The sequence below is a fragment of the Pipra filicauda genome, unplaced genomic scaffold (assembly GCF_003945595.2).
Source record: "Pipra filicauda isolate LSUMZ 115617 unplaced genomic scaffold, ASM394559v2 scaffold250_size1122263_pilon, whole genome shotgun sequence".
NCBI lineage: Eukaryota > Metazoa > Chordata > Aves > Passeriformes > Pipridae > Pipra > Pipra filicauda.
Genome location: NW_024104366.1, coordinates 743,297 through 766,513, shown reverse-complemented (window position 1 = coordinate 766,513; position 23,217 = coordinate 743,297). Strand labels below are relative to the sequence as shown.

The 23,217-nt window shown below is 47.6% G+C and overlaps 1 protein-coding gene across 2 annotated transcripts; it reads right to left on the bottom strand.

Annotated features, from left to right (window-relative positions):
* Window positions 1-14,642: 14,642 nt before the first annotated feature.
* On the bottom strand, window positions 14,643-19,660 carry EOMES (eomesodermin). Of its 2 annotated transcripts, none has more exons than XM_039382023.1 (6): window positions 18,743-19,660; window positions 18,213-18,367; window positions 17,811-17,932; window positions 17,237-17,395; window positions 17,085-17,146; window positions 14,643-16,399 (listed from the first exon to the last, which is right to left on the bottom strand). In XM_039382023.1, the coding sequence occupies exons 1-6, from the start codon at window positions 19,657-19,659 to the stop codon at window positions 15,721-15,723; spliced, it is 2,094 nt and encodes a 697-aa protein (XP_039237957.1). In that variant the 5' UTR covers window position 19,660; the 3' UTR covers window positions 14,643-15,720. The 2 variants fall into 2 exon arrangements, with proteins under 2 accessions (XP_039237957.1, XP_027603309.1); XM_027747508.2 differs by having other exon boundaries at window positions 14,643-16,456; window positions 18,743-19,658.
* Window positions 19,661-23,217: the final 3,557 nt, after the last annotated feature.

Here is a 23,217-nt window from a genome sequence, read left to right as displayed (position 1 = left end):
TTGCTGGAAGCTCCTGGGAGAGGTATCAATCTGTCACATATCTTACTCTTATACTCTCTTAACTGCTTCAGGGACAATATACTGGTCAAGACAGAATCTTGGTCTAATGCCATATAACCACTATGTTCTTGTGATCCACCTTGACACACAAGAACCTGTATCATACTGATCCTGGGAGATGACCTGACAAACCACACTAGGCCCTCAGCCTATCTCCCTATGCCTGCATCTAAATGCTAACACATTCAAAGCACAAAACTTCCAAGTATTTTCCTGCTCTTAACACCTTTCTTGTATCTCCTTTTTTTTTTCTCTGTTCCACTTTTCCAAACCTACACTACTGAAAAAAATTACAACCCAACAGCTTGTCTTAGGTAAGACTTCTTTATGCAGTCTTCTTCTAGAAGACTCAGATTTAAAAGGCAGCTAAAAACTTATGATTTCAACAGCTGATGCTGATCAAAATTTGCCAAGTCTCAGAATATCTAATAAATTCATATGCTGAATTTATTAGCAAGATAATTAGAAAGCCACCTAGTCTCACAAGTCACAGCTTTTCTCTTTCTTGTTCTTTCTTCTTTGCTTTCACATTTTTGTCTTCTTTTGTTGTTGTGAAGCAGAGCTGGACTACAACAAGTACAGCGAGTGTTCCAGCACAGTTCATCTGATATCAGGACACAGGATACCATCCTTATGCCATGTAAAAACCAACCAACTAACCAAAAACACCAACCACCAAACTGTCAGAATTGCCGAATTTTTTTTCTTTAAATCCTCTCTGTAGCTAATAAAGGGAAATAGGGGATATTAGTAAAAACTTTGATATTACAAACATTTAGCTTTGTCCATCTCTTCAAAAAATTCAAAGTGACAACTATTTGCCAGAGTATTTCATACACCAGTATCTCTGTTCCCAAAATGCCAGATAATGGTTGACAGCTTGCTACTATATGACGACAGCGCCACATAAAAACCATGAACTGTCAGAGCCATTTATTCCAATAAAAAATAAAACAGCAGATGACATGAAATCAGATGTGAATTTTTCAGATTCTAAGCAAAGGCACAGCTGAAACCTGTATCTAGTGATCCACCTTTAGGTTTCCTAGAATTTATCTCCCATCCTCCTTATGCCCAGACACAGCTATAAATTCCTCCTGCTTCCACGAAGATTGCCATTTCTGAATGGAAAAGTACTTTGCTGAACCCAGTGCTAGCATTAAAGAACAGGAAGCCTTCCCTATCTAGTAACTGCTGAAAACAATACAGGCAAGGTTTGAAAAGCTGTTTGTGTATAGCCAGTTCTAACATTTGCTATTTACAAAGAAAAAACAACTACAGTAAATTAATTCTACCAAGATTCTTTGCACTAACCACAGGAGCACTACAGGTGCATTTGTAAAGCCAAAGGGCATAGCACTAAACTAGAATAATCCCTTGTGACATACAAAAGCAGTGTCTGATTTGCTTCTATCATCCAAAGGCATTTGCTTGTAGCCTTGCGCTACCTAAATCTAAGGTGTTAATGTACTAGCCTGACTTCAGAAATCTCAGGAGTTGCTCACCCCAGGCGAAAGATGCATCTTTTTGGGGGGTACCATGCAATATAACACATGAAAGCTCTATTTCTTCATGGAATAAGGCAGCATCCTAGATAACATCTAAGGGAGCAGATTCTTTTTCCTCTCTTAGAGTCTAATTTTATATTTGATTTGTTAGAAAAATAATCATGTTGTTCTTCTCCCAACCATCCCCCACACCTCAAAACCCCCTGCCAAAACAAAAATCCCAAATCCCCTCAAACTGACAAACTCTCAGAGCCAGTGCAGCACCGGACCGTACTTCTCTGTTCAGATCCATTTTAAAGAGCTACAATTTTACATTACTTACCTAGGGCCAAATTCAACATGTTCTACTCATATTAACTTCAATAGCGATGCATGAAGAAATAGCATTCAGTGGGAGTCCTTATACTGGTAAGTACTACTCAGTGTGCAGACTGACATATCTGGGCCTTTGTGACAGTGTCTCTCTCACCTAGACTGAAGGCAGCCTGATTTTGGAAAGTCTCTGATTCCAGCCACCATCCTACTCCTAAAAGAAAATTTTTCCTGCTTGTATCTCCAGAGTATCCGTATCTTTCTCCTAACCGTACTCCTCTGCCTTTTCCAGGTTGCACCTGAAAGATGCATGCTAGATCATTATGCTTCATGTATATACCTACTCTTTGGATGCTTAGGAGTATGCTAGATGTTCCATAACCATTACCACAGCAAACTGAGTATGTTTTAAGTGTTATATTTGCAATCAAAAGTGCTAGAGCTACAAGCCCTGAAAACAGGTCTGTAATCCCTGATGGAGTTGCTGCATTGAAGCTGGAAACTGAAGCTATATGCTTACAAACTACACATATAACCCTCAAGGCTGTGACCTGAAATTTCCTCCACGCGGGGGAGGGCCTCATAGGGATGTCCTGTTTTAATTAATATGGTAGTTCTTACAATTTAGGAACAGCTACACAATTTGGAGATTGTTAACAACATATTACACAGTAGAGCTTAACATGAAGCAAGTTAGAACATCTTCAGCAGTGAGAAACACTACGTACAGATGAAGTGGCTCCTGATGAGTCTGGAAGCTTTCAGCTCAAGTGCTGAAAGGAAGTCAAGTTCAGAGCAAACATATGCAAATGATATGTAACAGGGACCAAGACCCCGCATTAACAAAGAGACTCCATATGCAACTCCTTCACATTTCCTCCTGACGGGACTGTGCTGTACCCTGCACCCTCTGCAGATCCGCACCCTGCCTTAGGAATTTAAGTCCAACATTTTCATCAGGAGTTCAGGCAGGAAAGATGCCTGACTTACTTAGAACCAACTCAGAGAAAAGTATGAACCATATTGGGAGTTCAGTAGCTCAATGATTTTGTCTGATCCAATGCAACAGAATTTCAGGACAGTACAGGAAACAAACAGGGCATTGTTAATTTGGAAATGGTCAAAAGCATTAGAATATTACACATAAATTACAATGAAAGCAGACATCGGAACCACTGAGCCAGCTTCTACTGATCTGTTTCAGTGAAAGTTTTGCTCTCATGTAATGCTGCTCTTAATAAACAGCAGTGAACCCAAGATACTATTTGCTCATGAGGGCTGTCATAAGGCAGCAAGCTAAATATGCTTTCACCGCTGCAGGCTGAGGTCATAAATTGAGACTCTGCCACAAAAATTCTACAGTGGGACAAAACATTCAAATTCATTTGATATAAAGCATTTCAGGCCCTTTTGGAAAAAAACACTGAGTGAAAAACTTTCGCTCAAATTCAGCCCATCTAATCGCATAGTAAAGGCTATTGTACTCCGCAGGGCACCAAAATGTTTCAGTTAACAACAAAGCAGAACTCCTGCCTTGTTCATTATATTACATGTGATCTTAAAGCAACTGCTGCAGAAGGTACTGCATTTCTACAGAAACTTCAATGGTATTTTCAGTACAGGTAATACGATAAATACACTTATTTACCTGACAGACTGGCACCTTTTATTAGAACTTTGACTTTTCTCCGCAATTTAAAGTACTGGTTCAAGAAAAGGTTTTCTTGGTATTTTCTGATACTATCGTATAATACACTGATGGTGAGGCTGTAATGATTTATAAACCTTACAGCATTTTATAAGTTTCCGTGCAATTGCAAAATAGAAACTGAAGGTGCATTTTGCTTATTAATAGCAGTAGTAGCATTCAAAATTCATACTGTATCAAACATACATGATGACGCTAATAATTCTGTGACTGAGGATTGAGTATTACTTCCTGGTAGTTACCAGCACTTCTCCTTTAAAATGTAAATACAGTCTTTATAGCCATAGTTCCATAAAATGGTAAATCCAGTTTCAGGGCACTTGACGTCAGATTTAAAAATGTGACAGAAGCACATGACACGAACCACTAAGTTTTTCCATTAAGTAATTTTTCTTGATTGAAGCTCTTCAGTTAAGTCTTGAAAGGTACATTAGAATCATTAAGGTTGGTTGGAAAAAGATCTCTAAGATCACAAAGTCCAATCATTAACATATGGCAATGTCAAATCCACCACTAAACCATGTCCCCACATGCCACATCCACATATTTTCTGAACGCTTCCAGGGATGGAAGTGTTCACCACTTCCCTGGACAGCCTGTTCCACTGCCTGACAACTCTTTCAGTAAAGAAATTTTTCCTAATATCCAATCTAAACCTTCTCTATTGCAACTTGAAGCAGTCTCCTCTTGTTCTGTCGCCTGTTATGTGGGAGGAGAAACTGACCCCTCGCCTTACTACAACCTCCTTTCAGGTAGTTGTAGAGAGCAATAAGGTCTCCCCTGAGCCTTCTCTTCTCCAGGCTAAACACCACCTGCTCTCTTAGCCGCTCCTCTTAACACTTGTTCTCCAGACCTTTCACCAGCTTTGCTGCCCTTCTTTGGACATGCTCCAGCTCCATTCTTTCAACAGGCTTTGTTTGATAGTTCTCACATCTTCACACTGGCTCTGCAACTGACCTTTCTCAGTCAACTCAGATCTTCCGGCTGTACCTTCTTGCCCCTTTTCTGTTCCCAATGCTCAATAGTGCATGCTTGGTGTGCCCATCAGAGTCAGGCCTTCCTTTTTTTGCTATTGAACTGTCCCATCAACTTCAAACCTGTTGATCCAGCTTCCATCCTTGTGCAGGCTGCTGCAGACCAGACAGAACTGAGTCCCTATGCCAGTCAGCCATGACTGCAAAAGCACCCTAACATTGGCACCCCAAGCTAGAGGGCAACCATGCAATACCCTACTGCCAAGCAATGCAAGGACTTATTCCATCTACCACTGCCTCCAGAAAGCAAGCATCACAGCATGGGAACTCGAGGTGATGCAGTGCTATGGCTTAGCACCTCAGGCAAGCCTCCCTGAGAGCTCAAAAGTGTAACATACTCAAGGGCTGCTGGAGCATCCAGCTCCTATATGACAACAAAACTAGTGCAATGGGAGACTAAAGTGCATTTAGTACTCCCATTTAATTGATGAAAGAAGACAAGAATTAGCTACATACTGCTAAAAGAAGGGTGGGTACTCAGGGAGGGAAGGAACGAGAAGGAGGCAGCTCCAACATGCAGCACTCCAAATCCCAGAGGAACCTAAAGAAAGAACCTGAAGTCTGAAAACAAATGTAAAAAGGAGATTGCTTGGTGATATCTCACAGAGATTACAGGTTCACAGTGGGATAGCTCACATGGCTGGAATGCTGCAATGGATGAATACAGGCTCTTGAGAAAAAACAGGCTGGGAAGGTGAGGAATATGGATTGACTGAATCCATGCAAAGGGCTGGCTACAAGACACTCTGCTTTGCTTGGAACAAGTGATGAGGCAGTCCAGACCTTATGGGTAAGGATCAGAGAACAGTCCAACATGGACGACTTTGTGCCAGGTGCCTGCTACAGACCTCCTGGTCAAGAAGGGGAACTAAAAGAAGCCTTCCATCTACAAGCTGGAGGAGCTTGCTCCTCCATGAGCTGGTACTCTAGCTCTAGTCCCCACTGGTACTCACTGGGGATGAGAACCACCCTTATATCTGCAGATAAGGTAATGCATCTGGGCAGAGGCAATCCAGATTTCCAGTCTGTGTTAATGGTAATTTCTTCGTGCAGGTGACTGATGAGTCTTCAGGACTTCTTACAATGGGATGTAAAGGGCAGCCATAAGATTGTGATTAAAACTCTGAGAGAACTGAGAAAGACAAACAATACAATTACAAATTGGCACTTCAGGAGAGCAGAATTTAGCTTAGTTCAGGAATATTCTTGGTAAGGATCTCATGGAAGACTGCTGCAGAAGGGATAGGACTGCGTGTGAGAGCTGACTGGTCTTCAAGGACAACCATCTCAAAGCATAAGACAGCCCATTCCTGTATGCAAGAAGTCAAACAAGTGTGGTGGAAGGCCAGCATGGATGAACAGAGAATGCCTTACTCCTGAATTCAAATACAAGAAGGAGGTGTATATAAATGGTATTAAGCAGGAGTGGACTTAGTCTCTTAGGCTCTGTCTCCCATTATATGTCTTGAAGTTCTGCAAATTTCTGCAAGCACTACCTCACAGACAGTGATATTCTTTCCCTTTCCTCCAAAAAAAATCCTCTTCTGCAGGCTCTAATGAACTTAAACAAAGTATAACTTTGCCTCTAGATCATGACTTTAACTGTTTGGCTTAGTAAAGTTCTCATTTGAAATTTCCATATTTAGCCTGGAGTTTAGCAGAGTTTCCAGCCCTAGTGCTGAGTTTGATAACAACAGGTTATAAACCCTCACCTCATCTTAGGAGGAATAACTGTCTTCACTGCTGTCTGTCCTGATCCATCCAGACCTCCTCAGAGCATGAATCAGACACACATCACAGATAGAACTTTCACGCATATCTATGGCTATAGCTACTAGAGCTACTGTATCAGTACTATCAGTAGCTGCTATCAATAGGTGCTGTCTATAGCTACTGATACACCTGTAGGGACAGAAGTCTGTAAACCTATTCAGATCCAGGCATAGCTATATGTCATTTCCTGAACCAAGTTTTGCAAGACCAAGTCAAGAACCAAGTCATTATGTCTTTGGGTGTTTTAAGACTGAAGAATTACAGCCCAGCAATCCTGAATGCACTCATCACCTTTTTGAAATGAGACAAAGATTTTTGTAAGCCACTTAAACCAGCTACAAGGCCACCACACAATTCTGCATTCATCTCTCTCTCTCCTCAATTACTGTTGGCTGGAGTTTCCAAGTGTCCTGTGAGAAGACAAAGAACGTTTTTGTTTATGCAGCACATTATGGACCATGTCTCAGATAGTTCATAATAATGAACTTCTAGTTTTTCAAACTTGTACAACTTGCTACTCCCACACTGGATTTTAGCTTTCTCCAATTGTATCTCTGACAGATAACGTAAACATTTTCCACTTCCAGAGCCCAAGGCAAAAAGTGTTAACTCAACATGTATCTCCTTTTCCCCAAATTAGCCCCAGGAAACCTATCCTGAGAGGGATGTAATCATTTGCAGTTAAATTTAGGTGATCATGACTATATTACAAGGTCCCCAGCCTGCACAAGAAAGGTCACCCACCTCAAGCATTGCCGTGTTCCCTGTCACCTCTTCCTATCTGATCACCCCACATTTCCTACAGCCAAGACACAGTGACTTTGCAGTTCTTTCCCAGGAACTTTGGGCTTTCTGGACACTCAGAAGGACCACAAAGGCAGTAACGAAGCATTTATGCCAACAGCCTGGAGAAACACTGGTTAATCTGAAGGAAGCAGTTTTGTCTCTTTGAATGATAAAGCTGAATTTCACAATTCACAATATCACAAAGTAAGTTAACATAAGGTTACACCAAAGCCAATTCACGCCCTATCTTCCTACAGTCCCTGGAGGACTGCTTGCAATTTCCTTCTCCACCAATCCTTGCCATGTAATCCTGCCCTCTCCTCTGCATTGCCTCTGTTCTTGGGTCTTAGTTGAGCCGACTCAGCTCAAAAACCCAACAGAATGTAATTATCCTTTTCTCCTGGATGTGTTTGCTGCCGAGTCTGTAAAATGAATCGACTCACAGAGAAGTTGGATGAGCCCCACAGCTGGTACAATGTAAAAAGTGAACCCACAAACCAAGCATAAAAAGGAAAGACTACGGAAATATATGAACCTTTCTCTTTTCTCAGCAGTAAGCGGAACCTTAAATCAGCTCAATCACCCTCCCACAGATTCTTCCTCTTCAGTAAAGATATACCATAAAAGAGGGGGTTTTTTTACCATAATTGGGAGCTTTGGCCTAGCTATGAACCTGTGTAGCTATATAAAGGACACTGAAAGCTTTATCTGTTAGACAAAAGAGTGTTAATCTGTGTCGTATCCATCAGTACTTTTTTCAGATGTGGCTAGGGCCAGTCTTTAAGTCCTTCTATAGAGTGTTTTTCACTCTATATTTCAGTGACCTTTAAGCATTATGGGTGGCCATTAGCACCTCTCAGCATAACAATATTACATCATCATGGCTAGGCTCTGAAGGGAGATTTGGGAACAATATTACATATCACCTGGACAATAATAAAGATGAAATGTGATTGAAGTGAATAGGGTGGAGGAACACAATATGTCTTGTTTGCTGCTGTTTCCACTCTCCCTGTGACTCCTGGTTTGGAGAACAGTCCACCAACAAGCAAAGGGATCCGTGTTTTGGGTTTTTTGGTTTTTGGTTTTTTTTTAATCTCCAGTCCCAGGGTACGTTGAGAAAACACCAGAAGGCATTGTGTCTCATCTTGTATTCTTCATATTTCCCTATGGAGACTAAGTACAAGTCAGAGCAGAGGGAGACACAGGCTACTACCTTAGCCACTTACCAAACACACCCACAATCTGGTCTAGCAGCAGTCAGTCATCACCCCACAGTTCAGAACAATCCTATCAACGGTTTAAGTGGGATTTGTTTTTTTAAGTCTCCGGTAAAATACTCCACTACTGTTTGTTTGTTCATTTTTTGTGTGGTGTACTAGAGCCAAACAACTCCCTTGTTCCATGCCAAATGTGAAACGCGAAGCAGCCTGCCACAGAGCACCCCTCCTGCAGCTGCTAGTCAAAGACACTGCCCTGGAACTCCTACTATTTCAGGCCATTTTTAGGGGAATTGCATCTCCCCTAATGATTCCCATTCAATGGAATGTCAGAAACAAGAACTGAACCCACATCATAATCACAGTTTTTGGGAGCACAAACCACATTCAGGCTATTAAACACATTCCATTATACTGCGCAATTATTAAGCCTTTTGTGGTATGACAAGAACAGGAAGCTTGTGTTTTCTAACACCTATGTGAATGGCTTTCTCTTCCCATAGTTGGTATAAGGAAAGTGCCAGACCTAACCATAAGGCAAGGGACTGTGAACTTAACTGTCGAATGTCCACAGAGAGCTGTTTTGGGGTATGAGAGGAGCTGGAAACCTACATTCCACCATACTCCCACAGCTACCTAAATGCTGTGATTGTACCACTGTGGCATCTCCACCCTGCCCAAAAGTCCTCTCACCATTTTCCAGACAGAATGTTTATACCAACCTTTTCGAAGACCAGTACCTAAACTGGCCAGGTCACCATCCAGACATCAGCTGTCATGTGTTGTTATTTGGGGCAGGAGGGAGGGGAAGTAAAAAAAAAATCACAAGCACTGCTGCTTTAAACTGATGAAAGCAGTCACCAGCACACCTGGCAGGAACGTGGAAGCTTTTCATTCTTACATTCTGCTCCATTTCTTCTTTTCTGCTCAGTGCCAGGATAAGCACTTCTGCTGCACAGTGAACTGAACTAGACAATTGATGTGACTGAAAAATAACCCAATTTTTCACTTCCAATCCACTACTCTTACTCACTGGCCCATCCTGACAGCAGACATTTCCAGATGTTTATTATGTACATATAATTTAAGCAGAACAACTAGAGCTTTACAACGCAGATTTATCTGCTATTCAAGATCATTACTGGAACAAACTTTAGGAACTTCACTCTTCCTGTGAGTAAAACCAAGACCACTCAAATGTCACAGATTTTGCCATAATTTTTCTTTTGGATCAAAGTCATTTCCCCAAAAACAAGAAATTTACCTAATTGTTCCTCTCAAATAATCCTGCAAAAGAGCTGCAATGCAAAGGCAGCAGAGCTGAATCCTGCCTTCACTGAAAGACATATCAAAAGAGCTGCACTAATGACAATCTTGCAACATAAAACACAGAGCTACAGGAAAGTAGCTAGTTGAAGTATCAGTGGAAACCAGGCTACACAGGTGAGACTGTCCTATCTGGAGTAAGAGGTAGGATAAAATCTAACTGCTATTTTGAATAGCTCATGAAAAAAGTCATCTTTGCATTGACATGACCTCTGAAGAGCTCTCCTTGCTAAAATCATACCTTTGTTAGGGCAGGAATATTATCTTATAATATCATCATCTTACTCAGCATAGGAAGGAAGGAGAGCAAAGTAATAACATTTTGATTATTGAGAACTTATCACTAAAAACAAACACGGTCTAATACATTACAAACCAGCTGGTTTCCGAATAAAGGTTTTCTTCCTCAAAGGAAATGTGCAACTATGCCAAGCAATTTACAAAAACTGCATTGCTTTATGGACAAATGGGATTATAACTAGACTGTGAAGTTTAACAATTAGTACTCCAAAAACCTAATGCGGCTCAAAAAAAACCAGGGATCATACCAAAACAGACTCATTTGCCCTCCTACTGTGTGCTGTGATATACAATCACAGTACAGTGGAACCCTAACATGAAGTTTCATTCTCAAACCTGCTAAAATTATACTGCTTTATGGTACACACACTGAATTGCCTATGTCAGCCACAAAAGTCCTTCTGTAAACCAGTAAAACTGCAGAGCTCATGCTCTGGTGGAAGAGCATAGAGACTTATGTGAAGCTCGTGATACAGATTCATTATGGATGTCCCACTCCACTCATCCTTCCCTCATTTACAGACATTATGTCGCAAGGAAAGAGAACTGAACTTTGTCTTTGGCGCCTTTCTTTCCATGTAGAACACTTCCAGGAAGAAGGAAATCACTTTGATTTTTGTCTGAGCTTGATGATAAAAAACAGGTTACTTCCAAAAAGCTCTAAAACCACCTCAGATTTGGGTGTGAGACACTCAAAGGCAGCCTGACTTTAAACTGTGGCAGAATGAAGAATACAGGCTGCTTTTCAAGCTTTAAACATCACAAGGTGAATTCAGGTATTCATAGCTTGAATTCATTTTAGAGGTACAGGCCAAAAGGTGGTACTCGTTAGGAAAATGCACCTGTTCAATGCCTTCCCCAAAAGCAAGAAGTGATGAAAAGCAGTCAGCCTGGGTTTAGTGGTCTTACACGAACCACATCTGGAACCTTGTCCCACCCATCTTCTCAGATCATCTTTTGAGGGACAATAGTCAAAACAGGTTAGAAACTAACCCCTTTGCTAATAAATATTATCAGCAAGAAAACAGTTCCCTGGTGCAGATGTAAACTAAACAGCACACAGCAGACTGAAGACTAAATTTTGCTCAGAAATCTGGGACTGAGCTGACAGTCAAAGCCTGGGTGGGAGAGAGACCTACCTTCAGAAGGAGAGTCTTCTGATTAATACCGCTCACAGGCGGAAACCCTCTGCAGGCAGGTAGTTATGCCTGTGGCTAAACTTAGGCCTTTATTTTTTATGATCATGAGGATCACAACTGCAGATTTACCTCCTTCCCACCCAGCACTCCCTATGTTAATGCAGTCCTTCAGTCCTTGTGTTAATGTAGACCTTCAGGCGGGCAAACCACACAGCGCTCCATCTCTCCTTTATTTCCTCTTCCTCTCCTGCATTTCATCTGACTCTAAAATAAAAACAGGGGAGAGGGTGGCAGGTTACAGGAAAGCCTGCAGAGGATTCCTCCTCCCCAGATTAGGATTTAATTGTATTCCTACTGAGTCCCTTCTGGTTGCGCTCGGTCTTTCAGATGAATGTTTCATCAATATGATTAGGATCATATCCCTCAGTCTCGTCTATTTACACAATCGGTTGTGACAGCTCAGAGTATAGTACTCCCCAAAGGAAATATTTGATACCACCCTATCATTTTATTCAAATCATATTTTGCACTCCACACTTTCAGGCTAATGTCATTCGCCCCTGGATTACATATTTGTTATATCCAGCAAGGACTAAAATCATTCCAATAAGGATTAGATTAATATTTATATTAGCCATACTCATATTATTATGAGCAGGGCTATGGAGATCTGGGTAAAGGGAGGAGACAGCTCAAGGGGCTGGGAAATTGGGCTTGTACGTGCAAAAAAAAAAAAAGTAGGGCAGTGATACAATAATAATAACAATAATAATGTCACAATTTTATGGGGTGGACGGGCATGAGGGAAGTGCCAGTAGGCCCTTTCTCCGTCACTTCAGTCCTCCCGCCGCCACTTTTTCCCCAAAGCCGGGGCTCCACAGTTGCCCACCGCCGGCTCCCTCTGCACGCCTAGCCGGTATTCCCGCAGGGAAGAATTTCTGATGCGTAACGGTACCGCAAGAGCCATTAGGGCCTATTCCCGCTTCGGCGGCCGCCGCCTCAAAGGCAGCCCTGAGGGGAGGGCGGCGGCGGCTTGAGGGGGGCTGTAAAAATAACCTTTCTAGGGAAAGCCCCCTCCATTAACGCCGCGCTCCCCTCAGAGGGGAGGAGGTGGGAACGCGCGAGCAGGTGGTGAAAAGCCGGCGTTGAGGAAGGTGGGAGCGGAAATTCAGACCGAAAGTAAAACCCCATCGCATTACTCGAGAAGAAAACACACTCAAAAATATCTGCTCCTTCCTCCCCGGAGCGCTGAGCTCGCCGCCTCGGGGAGGAAGGAGCCCTTTCTCCAGAGAGAGACGGGGAGTTGGCGCCGTAAGAAAGAGCATTTCGGGGTCGTTTACTTTTCCCGCCCGGGTGTGAAGCGGCGACGACACAGTTTGGGGCGAGCAGCGAGGGACGAAGTTTCGTTGGAAAAAAAAATACCAGAGGGTTGTTCCCGACGGGCCGCTGCAGAAAGTACGGGCGGGAGAGACGATGAGCTGCCAGGTCTGCTTTAACGAAAACAACCCCAATACCAGAGTCTTCTGCGAGAAATGGTCTCAATCCATCGGACAAGCCCCTCTCCTCTGCCTCTAGTGCCCCGCCGGGCGCCCACGCTATTTAAAAGTAGGGGTTACGCACGCAGAGAGAGCGCCGAACTCGCTCTGCTCAGTGAGGAAATATCCCAGAGAATGGCTAATTCGCGGGGAACGGCCTCAATGGATTATTACACTGGTGTATCTCGCTTTCTCCGGGCCGAACCCCCGGGGCGGGCAGAGCCTTTGGCCGGCCGGCAGCCGCGGAGGTTCGGATTCTCCCTAATCTCGAACTCAAGTTTTCCCGTTTCATCAGGCAGGGCTCGCAGTTCGCCTCCCGCCGCACACCACCGCAGTGGTGTAAATAACTATTTTTTTAAAAATTTATTTATTTATTTCCCTTTAAGCCCGCCATCCCCGTCCAGCTGCCGTTTCAAACTCGCACGCAGCTTACATACCGCAGCGTCGGAAGCGCCAGGGACGAGGCCGACGGGCGCGCTCCCTTACACCGTTCGCAGCCAGGCGAAGGTGGTGCCGGCGCTTCCCGGCACACCCCCACGCCACCCGCGGCCGTGGGGGATGCGGACAGAGGGACACTCGCCCTTGGGGTGTCCTCCTCCCTCCAAAGCCACGATAAAAAGCCCGCCGAGGCGAGGCGGGGCTCTCCGCCCGCAACCCGCTGTTTGTGTCAGTAAATCACATTACGAAACAAAGTGCAAGGGTAGTTAACTTTATCTTCTGTTAATGTAAACAAATAAAAAGCATTCAGTTCCTTGATCTTTATTTAAATCTGGAGTTGTTTATCAGTGTCATCCTATGAAGATTAATTAGATACCTTTATTCACAATTTGGCGTCTGACACCCCATTTTAGGAATGCATAATAATCACAAGGTGTTAATTGGGGCCAGCCAGGCACTTACATTTTTATTAAACAGTGTGAGGACTTTTCGCAAGTATTAGGTTCTTTTTTTACGGTGCGGTGCAAAAATATACAGCTTTTAATAACACAGCGCGGCGGAATCGTGCTCCTGGACGCTGTGTAATCGGTGTTTGCGGGGCGGGCAGGGATGGTCGGCATGTCGCCGCAGCCCCGGCTAGGAACAGGGGGCAGCCTGCCCGTCCAGGGGACTTTTCCGAGGAAGGGTATCCCCCACCTTAAAAATACACACAAAAATTATATTCCATCCCTAGTCTCTTAAAACTTAACGCGACTCCTGTCTCATACGGGGTCCTTGTGCGGGGGACAAGCTGCCGGGACGCCGATTTGTTTCGCTGGCCAGCGCGCAGAGCCGGAGCCTCGCCCCGAGAAAGGAGGCGCTGATGGATACCACCTCGAACACCCGCCGCGTCCCGCTCCGGACGACGGGGAGCCGCTGCCGGTGCCCCCCGATCGCCGTTACCTCCACCGGGAACGGCCCCGGCCCGAGCCCCGCGTTTATTTTGTTTGCAGCCAGGAATCGCTAACAGCTTAATCCCATTACTTGCCTTGCATATCCTCAGGAAAGGTCCGACTGCTACAGCAGCCGGGATTCAATAGCTCTGCCGGGTGGAGCTTTAGCCCCAGATAAGCGGGCAGGGGAATTTCTTGCCTGGTTCCGGGAAACGGAAGAGGCAGCCCTGGGGTTTCTGCGGGAGGCAGGATGGGTTCACAATTCGCTCCCCGGGCCGAGGCTGAGCTCTCACCTCGCCTACCTCAGTGGGGCAGGGCAGAGGCGGGTGACAAGGGAAAAGACAGCAGGGAGCCGACCTTGGGGGAGAATGCCCCAGAGAACCGTGGCAAACCAGGAGATTATGAAAAGGGGGAGAAAAAAAAATTAAAACACCACAGACAGAGCTAGCAGCGCGCAAATGAGCACGGTAGCAACATTCCAAGGGGTGGCAACTTAAAACCCCTAGGACTGTGCTCCCTCCTCCCCCTCTGGGACACCCAGCAGAGGCAAAGAAGAGGCAGAGCCACCCAATCTTATCCCTGGCACCACATTTATTTAAAATTACTAGTATGTACACAGAAAAACAAAACAAAAAAAGGTCTTGGTGGGTTAAAAGTTTGTGTGCCAGTGCTCTAGGGTCAACCAGTTTAAAATGGCTGAAACTATAGGAAAGAAGAGTGGGTAGTTACATCATTTCCAGTTTCATACAGGGCAGCTGAAAAAGTCACTTTACATACACATAAATAAAAATCTTTTTGCAATGCTCCATTTATGGTAAGTTTGATTAACCAAAAAAAAAAAAAAAAAGCCTTCTGAACTCCAAAATACCAACCAGATGTCCTTCCAACTGAACAGCTATAAGGTCAACTATTTATACATTATTCCACAATATTCTACAGTGTACCTAGACAAAACACAACTGTACACTTTGTTTTTGGCCACCTCAATAAAGGTTAGGCTTTTGGGATGGAGGCTTTTTTTTTTTAATGCAAGTTCTAAGCTAAAAGAGTCAGATTTGGTCATTGTAACCCCATCATCGGCAACAAGACCTTCAAGTCAAAATCCCGCCTGGCAAGCAGGCTTTATTTTGGCCATCTTCTGCCAAAGAAACTCTTAGCTGAACAAGCCAGCTCAGCCAACTCTGTTGCAGATAAGGTTGAAGAAACCAATGCAGTCCAAAGCAGAACATAGCATTTGTGCAGCTCCCGACAACCCAGCCCCCTTTTATCAGAAGGTCAAGCAGGGAAGAAAATTAAATTTGGGATCCTATCCCCCTATTTCCTTGCTCAGGAGTGCATAGATTTGATGAGGTCTCTGAGCCAAGCCAAACTGTACACTTTAGTGTCTCCAATAAATAAGCCACGTTGTTAAGATCTAGGGTCCTCGTTACAGCTTCTGCATGTGGTTCCTTCTAAAGGAGGGGATGAACTCTCCCATGGTTTGCTCTTTCCCTACTTTGCTACCTGCAACAGCGAAGAAGCTTTGGCACCTTCTTTAGAATTGCACACAACACTTAAAGGTGGAAGGCAGGAGTCTTTTTGGCAATTGTAATGCAAAAAAACCCAAGGCCACCCTGGAAAAAATTAGCCAATTGGAATAAAAGGATGTTTTAAGAACTACTATAGAACGCATAGTAGCCCATGCCTTTTGAAGTGTCTTTGCTATAGTCCTCAGCATTAATGTCCTCACATTTCATCGTTGGGGAATTTTCATTGCTGGAAGTGCTAGGGGAAAGCCGTCTTCTCTTACAAGCACCTGTGTAGACCCCAGAATCATTTGAATCTAAAGACTTTATGGAGGGTGGAGTCTCTATCCAGGATGAGCCAATTTCTTCTTTCACCTTCTCCTTGGAAAGCTGATCTTCAGAGAATCCCGGAGGACTTGTTCTTGAGGTCCAAGGTAATCCTGTTGTCATTTTTCGCTGGTAAGAGCCCCTGCTCCCCCAGCCTGCCATGGATGGAAATGTCGGGTCTGGGTAGTATCCCAGTGCATGGGATGTCTGAAGGGGGAGGGATTTAATGCCATAAGGGAGCAAGGTGCTATGAGAATACTCTGTCTCATAGGAGTTCATGTCCAATTTGTTGGCACTGGGCTGCTGTACAGGCGTCACAAACCACCGCTGAGGAGGGCTGGCCACCTCCTCGTTCTGCTGCGGGGACAGCAACCCATTCGTCTGAGGAACGGTTCTCTCACTGTTGTAAAACCTGGCTGGGGGCAGGTTGTTGACAAACTGTTCTTGGAAGAACGGCTGCATACTGTATCGGGTGCCAGGGACAATCTGGTGGGATCTAGGAGAATCCGTGGGAGATGGAGTTAATCTGTCATTTTCTGAAGCTGTGTACATGCTACAACATAAAAGAGAAATACCAAGTGTTTTTCTTAACAATTCCAGTATGATAGTAAGACTACATAAAAACACAAACAGGAAGAAACTCGAGTTATTTCTTAATTAGAATCAAATATAATTGGATGGCTGTTTATTTTTATCTGATTTAGGATGATTTTTTCCCCTAGACTAGTATAAGATTTCTGGTGTTACTGCTATAAATATACTGTTCTCCACCATCCAACCCATTTTAGATGAGCTGCATGCAGCAGCCACACTTGTATATATACACACAGTTCCGATTTTCCAAAGGGCATTTGAAGCTATAAAAGTGACCATTAGGCAAGTCTTTTGCTAACAACTTGAAAGATGCTGCCTACTCTTGGAGACACTCAGTACACTTCTACTGCCAAATCTGCAGGCCAGCACAAATTTACTACCAAAATTCAGAAGCCTGCTGAAAGACAGGTAATCAAGACAATACGCTATTCAAACAGACATTTTAATGTTAGCAAAACTGCCAGAAGTATTGCTGCTTCTGAATAACTTTATTAGTGTATAAAGAAGATCTTTTGCACAGACATTTCAGGCCAGAATCATGCTTCCTAGATAGAAACAACTGCAAAAGAACACAGAAGTGTACTTACGAGTCATAGTTGTCTCTGAAGCCTTTTGCAAAAGGGTTATGGTCAATTTTGAGCTGTGTAATCTAAAAGTGAAAGCAGAATATAGTAAGATGAGACTCTGAACCCACAAGGCAATTTTATTCTCAATTGTAATTTTATACATCTGTGCTTACGTCAGTGTTTTGATATGCTGTAACTGCTATGAACTGTGTTTCAGGGAAAACAAATGTTTGAGTCTTTGAGGAATCATTCAGATCTTCAACACCATCTTCAGTCACTTCCACAATGTGAAGCCGGGGCTGATACTTGTGTAGAGACTGAAGTACTATCATCTAAAAGAAACCATGAAAGAGACAAAATCTTTAAAACAATTGCATCTAACATTAAAAGGTTTATTTTACAGCATGACATTTTCTTCCTGTAAATTGTATAGAACATTTTAACTGTTATCAGGAGATGTTTCATAGCTTAGAGCCCTGTTTCAATAAGAGCCATCAGCTACACTCCCACTTTTTGAACAACTCTGGGGATAAATACACCAGCTAAAACCAAAAAAACTCACACATCAAATTCTGAACATTTTTAACTCCATTCATACAGAGAAGTAAACAAGATCTACGACCCAGTTCAAGAAGGGGACAAGTCACAGTGATCTAGCAGCTCGATGAAATGGTGTAAAGGCCTGAAATCCCAGGGCTCCCCTGCTGACCCACCAAGAGCCCCTCAAGCCTGCCTCCCCCTCCGTACCTGCGCGTTGTTGTTGTTAGCACCTTTATTGTTCGTCAGCTTCAACTTCCCGAAAGAAATCTCCTGCCTCATCCAGTGAGCCCCGGTGTTGGGCGACTCGGGGTGAACGTAGACCTTGTTGCCTGGGGAAGACAAGTCAATGAAAGGCCGGCCGAGCACGGGGCTTTGTTCTGACCCCCCCCGCCGCGCAGCACCTCGGCTCTACGATGGCCCCTCTCCCACACAGCCTCGCACACTGCGGCGTGAAAAAAGGTCGCAAAACGCCCTTAAAAGTGTAGCTTGTCCCTCACCAAAATGCCGGGTGTCGGGAAGACCCTGCAGAAGGGGGAGAAGCGGGAACCCTTTCCGGGAAACCGACCCACAGGGAAAGGCGGCGAGGAGACCCCGAGAACCCGCACCTACCTTGCATGTTGTTGTCGGCTTTGCCGCAGGTCACCCACTTGCCTCCCTGGAAACGCCAGTGGTTTGGGTCCGCCAAGACCACCTCCACGAAAACGTTGTAGTGGGCCGTGGGGTTGAGGCCAGTGATGTTGAAGCTCAGGAAGGGAAACATCCTCCTGGAGAGAGGGGGGAAAACCACACGGCATGCTGAGGTGGGCCGGGGAAGGGGGCGCGGGCTCCGACGGATGCTGTAGGCGGCCGCAGGGTACCCCGTCCGTCACGGCACCGAGGAGACCAAGGAAGAAGGCGGCGAGCCCCAATCAACCCCCGCCCCATCTCCCAACCGCCTTGCGTGGGGAAAATAGGAGAGTTGGTTCTCAAGGAAAGCATCCCGGGGCGCGACCGACAGGGAGACCGTGCACCTCCTTCCCAGGGCAGCGGGGAAGCGCTGCCCGAAGCCGAGCGTCCCTAGGGGTGCCCCCTCACCCCCCCCGCCCCCCCTCCCCCCACACCACTTCCCGCCGTTTTCGCCATCCTCTGCACCCGCTTACCGGCCCTGCTTGGTGATGATCATCTCCGTCTGGTGCCGGTGGAACTTGAGCCAGAGGGGTCGGTTGCAGAGGAAGACCTGGGCCCGCAGCCCCGGGCCGCCGGCCGGCACCCCCAGCGCCCCGAGCCCGCCACAGGAGCCCGACGCTGCCGGGTAGGGGCCGTAGAGGGGTCCGCCGGCCGTCGCCTGCCCGTACTGGTACCCGCCGCCGCCGCCGAACTGCGCCCGGCCGCCGGGCGGGCACACGGCGCCCGCGAAGCCGCCCGGCGACAGCACCGAGCCGTAGGGGTAGCGCGGCCCGCCGGGCGGCTGGTACACGGCGCCGTGCTGCGCCGCCGGCGGGTACGGGAAGAGGGCGCAGGGCCCCCCCAGCTCGGCCGCGGGCGGCCCGGGGGACTGCAGGTAGTAGCGCTCGGGGCTCAGGCTGTCCATGGAGTAGCGGGCGGCGGCGGCCGGGGGCAGCTCCTCGTCCCCGCACGGGGTGGCCTTGCGGCCGTCCGGCTTGGGGGCGGCGAAGGGCGGCTCGACCGCCTCCGCCTCGCTCAGGATGGCGGGGGCCGCCCCGAACTTCTTGGGCATCTTGTCCAGGTCGAGGCGCGGCGGCGAACCCGGCCCCGGTGGCCCGCGGGAGCCGCCGCCAGCGCCCGTCCCAGCTCCAGGTCCCGCTCCCGCGGCGGCGCCGCGCCCCCCGCCTTCCAGCGGGTAAAAGGGGGCACCCGGCAGTGTCCCCGCCGCCGCCAGCAGCGGCTCACCCAGCTGCATCCTCGATAGGCGGTGCGGTGGAACTCCCACTCGGTCCGATAACGACCCCGACCCACGACTGCACAGAGCTACAGAAGAGCTTCGCCGAGACAATTTATACTGGCGCGCCGGGCTCCTCGGGCCGCCGGGGAGGGGCTTGCGCCAAGGCTGCCTCATCACCGCCCTCCACCCCCGCCGACCCATTGGCTGGGCCGCGTGACACTAATTTAATTAGACAGCTACTAATTGGAACAAGTCACCTGTGACTCTGGTGTGCGCCCCCGCCTCCATGGCCCCTCTTCCCGCAGCCCGTTACCCAGAGGCTCCGGCCCGCTCCGTGCCCCCACGTTGCTCGAAGTGAGGGGAACGGCCGCATCATCCCACGGTGGCCGCGGCTTCCCCTGTCCCAAAAAAAGACCTTTTGCCGAGGTGGCACCGTCCTCCCGGGCGCACCGCTCAGGAGCAGAGGGGAGAATTCCGGGCGGGGAGCAAGGAATGGGGATGAAAGGGAAAAATATGTGGAGGAAACCCGGGACCCGCCAGGGAGGGAGGGCAGCGATCTGCCGGGCCGCTGAGACGGGGCGGGTGACACTAGCCGCCGCCATCTCCTCGCCGGCCGCCTCGCTGGTCAACCAATTCGACTTATGCCTCTACTGAGGCCAGCAGCCTCCTTCCTCCCTCTCCGCTCCCCGGGCAGCATCCTTATCCTGGGGTTGATATGTTTCACCTCGTGAGGGACGTCTCTGTGAGAAGCGATGGGCTCGGTTCGCAATTCCAGTTTTCGGGGACTCGGCGGTCGGTTTCTCACAACCCGCGTTGCCCTTCAGCATATCCCACGGGGGAGGCAGATTTTTAATTCAGGCAGTTTCCAGAGCTGTTTGGCGCTTTCTCTCAGCGGAAAACTGTGAGCCTTTAGCCCCACAAGGGAAGGGACAGCGCTTGGGAAGGGGTCGATGCTCGTGTGATTGTGTCGAGCGCGCAGAGCCGGCGCGAACGATTTGCAGCTATAAATCCTCAGCCCCTCGCCCTCTGCCCGCCGCCGGCCACCTCACAGGGAGCGCTGCAAACACTTGCCTCCACCTCACGGCTGAATTTTAAACCAGACTGGCCGAGCGGCCAGATTTCGTTGCTTGACGGAAGGATCCGGCCGGGCTACAGCAGCCGAGCTCTGCTGCCCGCCCCGCTCCCGCCGCGCCGCATCGGGGCAACTGAGATAAATGGCGAACAAGTGACGGCGGCCGCCGAGCCCCGAGGCCCTGCCCGAACCCTGCCGGGGTGCGGATCCTGCGCAAGCCGGGCGCTGGCGGAGTGGGAGCGGCGGGGCGCGCTCGGTGGTGCCCGCTGTGCCCCCGGACAGGCACCGGCTCCGGCGTCGCAGAGGGCAGGCGGGGCTCAGCCCCCACCCCCGGTGGGAGCCGAGAGACGGGGGAACCGGCCCCTGCTGTGTCCACCTCCGGCTGCGGCCGCACAGGCGGGAACCTGGGACAGGCTGCTCACAGCCAGCACCGAAATACTAGACCCAGCCGTAGCCACCCGTTCTCTCCAGGATAACGTTTGGCCCAATTTTTGCGTGGATCTCGTTCGACCGAGGAAGACAATACAAAGGTGTAGGAGAAGCCCGATGCTCCGGCACGAAGCAGACTGGGCGCTGCGTGCCGTGGGGTGAGAAGCGGAGCAAAGCCCGGCCAAGCTGCCTTGCACTAAAAGCAAAATAAACCGAGGAGCATCCCGCCGGACGCCGCGAAGGCCGAGCCTCTGCGCCCCTTCCCGCGGCCGGCGACCCCTGCGCGGCTCTCGGAGGGGCTGGTCGCCGCCCGGGGCTCTGTTCCGGCCACCCGTTCCCTCGGGCTCTGCCTCTCTCGGGCTAGGGCAGGGACGGAAGGAGGTTTTACAAAGCTACGTAGAATTTATGGGAGCTAATTTTACGATATTATAAACTGAAAAGATCCCGTGATTTAAAACATCCCCTCAGGACAGATGTCGCTTAGTTAAAGGCTGCTGCGGGTTTTTCCCCCCAAAACTCACTTAATCTCGCGTTCAACAGAACAAGGTAGACAAGCTTTCGATGCTGCTTAGATTTCCTGCGGATTGCACCGGAGAGGGGGACAGGAAAACAGTGACTACCGTGGGTAAGGGAGACCTTCCCGTTTTGGTTCGAAATACGACGGGAGTGAAGTTCTCTCTAACGAACGAAAGGTTGACGAATCCTTCCCAGGCTCGGGGTTATTTTCAGCTCAGCTCGGGAGAGCTCGGGAGCAGCCTGGCCTCGATCCCTGCCTCGTACCACGCAGCTCCCGCCGAGCCAGGGTCCTGGCGGCGGTGACGGGGGAGGCCGCGTCGGGATTGGCCCCCGCGGGAGCCCCGTCGGACCAGGGTCTCCGCTGCTCGGAGACCTTCAGCGGCGCTGCGGCCGTCGAGAGTGTGAGGGAACTGCGTGTAACCCGGGGCTTCTTCATTCACTCTGTACGGTGCAGGAAGAGCTGTAACTCGCCCTCCTCCTTGTGCCTCCCTCCCCTCCCCCGCCCCGACCACCGCCCGCATTCCGCAAATTAAAGTTACCACAGTCGCCATACAAATTCTTGGGATCCAGTATTTGTCATTCCCATAGCCTGCAAATCTACCCACTCTGGCAAACGGGGGATTGCCCCCTCGTCTCCCTGCAAGCCGGTTCCGTTCTTGCTCCCTGCCGCGGAGCCCTACGCGTTCTGACCAGGAACATCACCGTACGATGTTGCGGGATGTTTCAGTCGTGTGGGACCAGAGACTTCTGAGTGGGTCCCGCAGCCTTTTAGATGTTATCTTAAAGATAACACTGCAGCGAAACAGAAAGGAGCATGTTAGGTTCATAAATCTGCTGAAATAACCTCCAAACCACAAAAAAATTGTTGAAAGAAAATGTAAGTCTTTGATGGGTTACATATTATCTTGTTTCGTTGGGCTTTATTCAAATAAGGAGCATCTGTGGCTCTAAAAAAGCTGTTCCAAAAGAGCTCATTTTCTGCAACTCAAGTTACAGTAGAGACACACTGGACCGAAGTATTTGATCCTTTGCTTTCAGGCTGGGGTTGAACCCTTTCCTCTTTCATCAGAGGTCAGTGTATCGGAAAACAGTCCCTGCGTCAAATAATTGCTTGGAGTCATGGGACTGAAACTATTTAATTGAAGTACCCTGCTCAGAAGGGCCTAAGAAGGGAAATTTGGAACAATAAAATCTATCAGGCTGTTACACACTTAGATACGTGTATATATATATATGGAAATCCACGTATCACTGTTTATAGCCATATATGACCTTTAACCTTATAAATATGGATACAGATACACACACACAGACACACACCCACACCCCCACTGGGTCTGTATAGACACCAAAAAAATTTTGGTTATCAGAATGACCTGCCACACTGTGCCATTGCTGTAGTCTTTTCCTGAAGTCCTGCTGCCACCACAGCAGGACTGATTGACAAGTATTTTCTGAATGATGCATCTGAATATTTTCTGAGAGGTAATTTTTTTCTTTGTCTGATTTTGGTTAAAAACTACCTGTAGGTTTCTGGATATCCTTTTCAATCTGATTCCCAAAAGGCTTGAATACTTTCACCTTTATGTCAGGCTTGTGTGCTGAGATTTGCAGATTTTCTTTCTATTTCTCCAGTCATCCATTCTGTTGTTTTGGGGGGTTTTTACCCCTTCAGCTAACACACAGAATATCAGGCTGGGCAAGTGAAAGATGGA